At 50.5% G+C, this 6,000-nt stretch overlaps 1 protein-coding gene across 2 annotated transcripts in view; it reads right to left on the bottom strand.

The window, feature by feature from the left end:
* Nucleotides 1–318: 318 nt before the first annotated feature.
* The window catches only part of CXCL12 (C-X-C motif chemokine ligand 12), a 28,127-nt gene continuing 22,445 nt past the window's right edge, over nucleotides 319–6,000 (bottom strand). For both annotated transcript variants that reach the window (XM_029244732.1, XM_029244734.1), the window contains one exon: nucleotides 319–645. In XM_029244732.1, the coding sequence (XP_029100565.1) occupies nucleotides 620–645 (26 nt within the window). In that variant the 3' untranslated portion in view covers nucleotides 319–619. The remainder of the gene's footprint in view (nucleotides 646–6,000) is intronic.

The following is a 6,000-nucleotide window of genomic DNA, read 5'->3' as shown; positions in this document are numbered from 1 at the left end:
ATCATCATAATTCGCTGAGTTAAAATCTTCCCCTGGGTATTTTATGCACAGATGCAGGGACCTGGGTCAGTTCTGTGTCCCCTTGGGGGTTGAAACCTAGGCCCAGAGTGGGCCAGGTCAGGGAGCAGCTCTCTGCCCCATGCAGCATACTGACTGCTGCCTTTCCTCGCTTCTCCTCTTTGCTGTTTACTTCTTCTACTGTAAAAGTAACATGGGCTTGTTATAAGAAATGCAAACGTCATGGAAAAATATAATCTGAAAATGTGAAAGTAAATGTAGCAATCAGGGTCCCAGCAGAGATGAGACGGCACACTCCAGTTAACATCATTTCAGAAGAGTTTAATAAAGGAATTCCTTACAAAAGTGCAGGCAGGACACAGAGTCACCTCCCCTGGAGAGGGGGGAGGGGAGGGAGAAGTCACCAGATACAAAGTCAGGGAGCAGGCCTGGACAGAGGGACAGAGTTCCCACCTTCCATCAGCAGAAGCGGGTGGGGGTGGGGGGTGGGGGAGGTGGGATGACTTGGCTCAAGGTTCCAGGGAATAAACACCCCGTCGTCCTCAGCTCCTGCTGGTGATGCCGGCAGTGGTGTTGGCCAGGTTGGTTCCCAGGGCAGAGGTCAGGCCCAAGAGTGTGGGACTGGGTCTGGAAGGTGACAGAAGATATTCCACAGAGTGCCCCAGAATCCCATCCTATAAAGTAACCTCTATTGGCAGCTATGTCTCTAAATACCATCTTAGGAACTGAGTGCTCGACACACTCACTAAACCTGGACCGTTCCTCCCAACCAAAGCCCCCGCAGCCCACTGCCCTCAAGTTCTGCAGGGCACTGAGTGAGTAGCATGAGGTCTGCCATATACACTCAGAGAATCCCACTAATCAAACGAGAGGGAAAGAAATTAATGCAGAGGAAGAGGGAGCAGCAACACCGAGGCTGGGTCCTCAGTGACAGGCTGAGAAGAGGAAGAGGAGGGTGCCCATGGCTGAAGGCAGCAGATGGGCAGGACACCTGCCCCAACACGGCTGCAGGGCTGGCCCTGCCTCTGCCTCCGGACACCCCTCCCACTTCCACGTGCCACTCTCCCCCCGCAAGCCCTGAAAGCTTCCTGTGCAGCCCACAGAGGTATAGGCAAAAGCAGGTATAATGAGGCATGGGGGCCCAGAGGCTGTGTGAAGCTATTAGAGTGTTTGATTTAGTTCTCAAACAATCCCTGGGGCTTTGTCTTTTCCCCAAGGCAAAGCATCCCAGGTCCAGAGCACAGGCTCGCTGTCATCCTGTGGTCCTGGACCTGCAGCGTCACATCCCCTGGGACCCGTTAGAAATGCACCTGTTTAGGGGCCACCCAGGCCTGCTGAGTCAGAAGCTCTGGGGTGCTGCCAAGAAATGTGTCCTAAGAAGCCCTCTGATCACCTCTCAAACTTGAGCACCTGTGGTCTACAGCAGTGATTTCCCGCGATGAGTTTCCCTAAGAGCAAAGAAAGTACTGCCACCTGGTTCCCAACCCCAGACTCTGATTTTGTTGGTCACAGTCTGGGAATCGTGGTCCTAACGTGCAGCTCGGGCTGAGCCCCTGGACTGGGCCTTCCCCCAGGAGGACTCTGTTGCCTCTAGACTTTCTCTTCCTATCTCTTTGCTTTCCCATATTTCTTTTTACTAAATCCTCTTCCTGGATTTGCCTTCTCGTTTTTTCATCTACTCACTGAAAACAAGTTAGGGTGATAATCGTCTTTCCAAACATGCACTGCCAAAAAAAAGTGCCTAAACAAGATAGATCCTTGTGAGCAAATCCTCTGGGAGTTTTGCACAGTATGTTAAAAATAATATATTCGATTTTTCCTAACGCTTCAGCCTGTAGTCTTGGGGACTTAACAGTGTTCCATATGAAACTTGCCAAATGATTTTTTTAAATAAAATGAGTACTACAGTTTATATTAATGTATTAACATACATTACAAATGTAACCACATGAAAGTTTTTAGAGAAATATTAACTTACCACATTATTCAAATTATGTCAATTTGACCAATGCAAAACCCTCAGGGCATGTAAGCAACAGCAACAAAAAAGGTACTGCTTTGTAAATAGTTAACAGGAGACAGTTTTGCTGCCTTCCTTCTTGGGATAGTAGATCAGGCTTTGGCTAAAGAGAAGGTAAACAAACTTGGACTTGGCCGTGTGACAGGAGAAAACTTCCAGAGAGACAAGACCGAAGAATGCCAGCTGCCCGCAGAGGCTGTCCTACCAGGGACAGCTGGGGTGCGGTGTGGAAGAGAGTGCCTGGTGGGGCTGGCAACCAGGGGGAGGACAGACCACAGACACAGACACGTGAACAAGGGAGTGAAGGTGATGTGGAGATCTGTGTGTTGTGAGGGAAACAGGGTGGAGCAGAAATGCTTATCACGGAGGCATCTTGGTGGAGGGGAGGGTCCAGATGAAGGATCAATAGAGCCATGGGGTGGAAGGTCTGGGAAGAGGCTTGGGCAAAGGAAAGATGCATTTGAGGACCCTGGTGAGATGGTGTGATTGAGGAGGGGGAAGGGAAGTGGGGCTGCAGAGGGGAGCTGTGGGAATTTCTTGGAGGGTTTCAAATAAAGGATCTTAAGGTCCACGCAGAGCATTTTTATTTAGTGCCTACAATGAAGTCACACTTTCTTGAACACACAGGGAACCCCAAAGCAAGGTGAGGCTGATCTTTCTTCTCCAGAATCTAACACGTTGCTACCTTTGAGATACTTTTCATTCTTCTGTGAGGAAAGACACTGAATCCAAAACCCTAAAAGGCTCAAGACCATTCCAAAGACTCTCCTCACATTGTTTAAAATTAAGTGTTTAATATTATTTTGTAAATTATGTTTTCCTTCCATCCATTTCCATTTTTGCTTGGTTTTTCCCTCCAGGCTCTTCTTAAATCACTGCATCTCTTTTCTCACCATGGATGACGCCCACCGGCCACGTCCAGGGAATCAGGTAACCTCTTTTGTTTCTCTTTCTGGATGCTGGGAAGTGCAAAGTTCCGAAAACATGTCTTCCCTTGTCCTAAGCATTGGGGGCATACCCAAAGAGTCACATATCAGGCTAGAGTTACTCCCAAAGGTTGGCAGCAGCTCCCTGACTCATTCAGTTTGGGTTTGGCTGGGTCCCTGAGACGGGATTTCTCATGTGTCTTTAATTCCAGCCACAATTCCAAGCCCTAACCCGCCAAAGATGCCTTCTTCTGTCTTTCGTTTCACTTTGATAGTGAATCGTGCGAGCATGTGAGCGAAAACAATGGGGAAGTTGCATTTAGTTGCTGGAAACTTCACAAGTTTGTTCCACTTTGATCTGATTCCTGTAAAACAGCCCACGGTGTGTGTTGGGAGAAGAGATGCAAGTCATTTCCAAGCTGCCTTGGACATTCTGTACGTGTTTCTAAGCAACCTCTGGGTGGAGAGCAGTTTGAGCGGTGAGTGGCTTAGGTTGAGGGGACGAGGTGGAAGACTCTGTCTGCCTGTCTTATTTTACTTGGAAACCATTTTTAATTAAAAAAATTTTTTTTGCGTAGGAGGCCATCTGGCTGCTCTGAGAAAGGATCTGTAACGCTGGCATGAGGTGGTGCTGGGGTCCCCTGGCAGGACAGCTGGTGAAATGAAATGGCTGAAGCTGGAACAGTTGGGAGTGAAGGATGAAAGTTGGGAATTTGAACTCCCAAGAATACGTACGTTCAACACTGTAAAGATCTGTGGTTTGTGAACCCTCAGGAAAATTAAGCAATGGTAGAATCCAGGTAAAAGACTTCCAGTTCAAGACGGAGCAGCAGAAATGACTTTCAGACCGCATCCTCGCTAGCAGACATAATCAGATGTGCCATGCGTGCTGAAATGTCACAGGGATGGGCAACTCTTTCTGGGTCCAGCCCAGAGCACAGTTGTCCCAACGCTCCCAGAGCTGCGGGTCAGGGAGCTGCAGCCAGTGGCAATTACATAACCTCAGTTGTTTGTTTAAATATTTTCTTCAGCAAGTAATTAAAATTTCTTGCGATGAGTGAGTGGTGGACCCAAGATGGAGACTTAGGAGCTGGAAATTTCCATGAAATTGGGCAGAGCTGGTGACTCTTGATGATGGGCCCAGGGGAACAGGGCCCAAAGCCCTGGATGAGTGGGAAATCTTGGAGAAGGGCTGAGCTAGGAGCTGGGGTCCCTGTGGATGGGGTGAGACTACAGACAGAGAGCAGCGTGGGGATGAGGAAGGGAAAGGAAGCAACAGGCTGAGCCCAGGGTGGGTGGACTGTGGGCCTGTGTACCCTAAGGCCAAGGACAGAGCCTAACCACATGAATCTGAAAAAATCATGAGAACATCCTGCCCTGGGTACTTCAAACAGCCCAGGCCACCCCAGGAGGAGCCCACTGGGAGACAGCCCTAGGGAAAAAGCTGAAGGGGGGGGTTGGGGTGGGCTTTAACCCTTTATCCCAGCCTGGTCTCCAGCAAAGGAACACCCTCAACACAGACAGCTGAGGGGATGAACGTTACCAAGAGCCCCTGGCACTTCATAAAGATATGGGTTTGATTACAAATGGAGGACGTGGGAGGCAGCCCTGAAAAATGAAAGAGTCTCATGCTGGCAGCTTTGAGGGGCAAAGATACGGAGGGGAACCCCAGCCCAGCACCGCACTCCCTGGAACCCAACATATCAAGCTGCAAAGCCCCCATTGCTAGCCTTCAAACCCACACCATGCAGAGATGGGGTGGATCTGGTCCGCGTCTGCCACTGATCCTGCGTGTCCCTGAGCAACTCACTCCCTTTCTCCCAGCTTGAATGAGGTCGCAGACCTAGAGCAGCCAGCCCTGTGTGGCACATAATCAGCATGTGGGGAACGTTAGCGGGCATCATTTTTGTCCTTGTTATTCCTGTTATTCTTTATCAGCCTCTACCTTGGCTCCCTCCATGCCTCCTGCTCAGGGCAAGGTCTAACCCTGCCCCCCCTTTTCCAACCCAAGAATGCATTTCTTCCACCCACACTCCTGAGCCCATGGCTGCGCGTGGCTGGGGGTATGTCAGTCAACAGGGTCACGTCCAGGAGACACTTCTGTATACGTTGCATGTGCAGACCCCATGAGAGTCGCAATCACGTCACCCCTCTATCCCTGGGCAGCCCCCAGCTAAGTGGATGGTGAAAGAGTGTCCACTGACTTTTAGGCTCAAAGTGACTCCCTCCTGTCATCATAACCCCTCCCCACCCCAGCACCTCCCTTTCATCCCTCCACGGCTGATGGTTACTTCTGAGACACACAGGAAGGAGGACTAACTGGTGATACAGATGGTACAATAAAACATGTGGAGACTCAAGGTTCTGTTACTTTTATACACATGGCTTTGGAAAGTGCTTAACTCGACTTTTCTGATATGCAAAATAGGAACACCATCTCCCTTGCAGTGAGCACCCATTAGTGTGTGTTGTGTGCCGGGCACAAGGAAGATGCAATGAATGCAACGTTGGTACCTTCCCTGCACTCAGGCGCCTGCCCTGCCCACCTCCAGGGCAATCCAGGGTTGTCCCTTCTCCCCTCTCTGTGAGCTCCAGATGAGGAACCACAGACAAGGAGACCAGGGCTCAGGGAGGTACAGAGGCTTCCCTGGGTCCCCAGTGTGGTCTGGGACAGGTGGGCATTGACCGTGGGTCCAGTGACTCTTCAAAAGCTCTGTGGATTGTGATGTCTCCTCTTCCTGGGCCAGCCGCCCTATCTTGTACCTGGCCTCTGGGGAGAATGAGGGGCCCAAGGCTGGGCCAGGGATTCAGATAGCCCAGAAAGCAGCTCCGGTTTGGGTGAGCAGAGGAGATGAGGGCCAGGGGAGGAAGTGGGACAGGGACCTGAGGCTTGTTCAGGCTTTCCTGAAGGGGAGGGAGGAGAAAGAGGGGAACGAGGGCTGGGAGAAGCAGGCATGAGCTTAGCGGAGTCCACACACTCATTCATCCTTTGATAAGGCGGCCATATAATTTATCATTCAAACTAGGACATTCTGA

Source organism: Monodon monoceros, unplaced genomic scaffold (assembly GCF_005190385.1).
Source record: "Monodon monoceros isolate NGI ecotype Baffin Bay Population unplaced genomic scaffold, NGI_Narwhal_1 Super_Scaffold_4, whole genome shotgun sequence".
Classification (NCBI taxonomy): domain Eukaryota; kingdom Metazoa; phylum Chordata; class Mammalia; order Artiodactyla; family Monodontidae; genus Monodon; species Monodon monoceros.
This window is presented reverse-complemented; position numbering and strand designations above follow the sequence as displayed.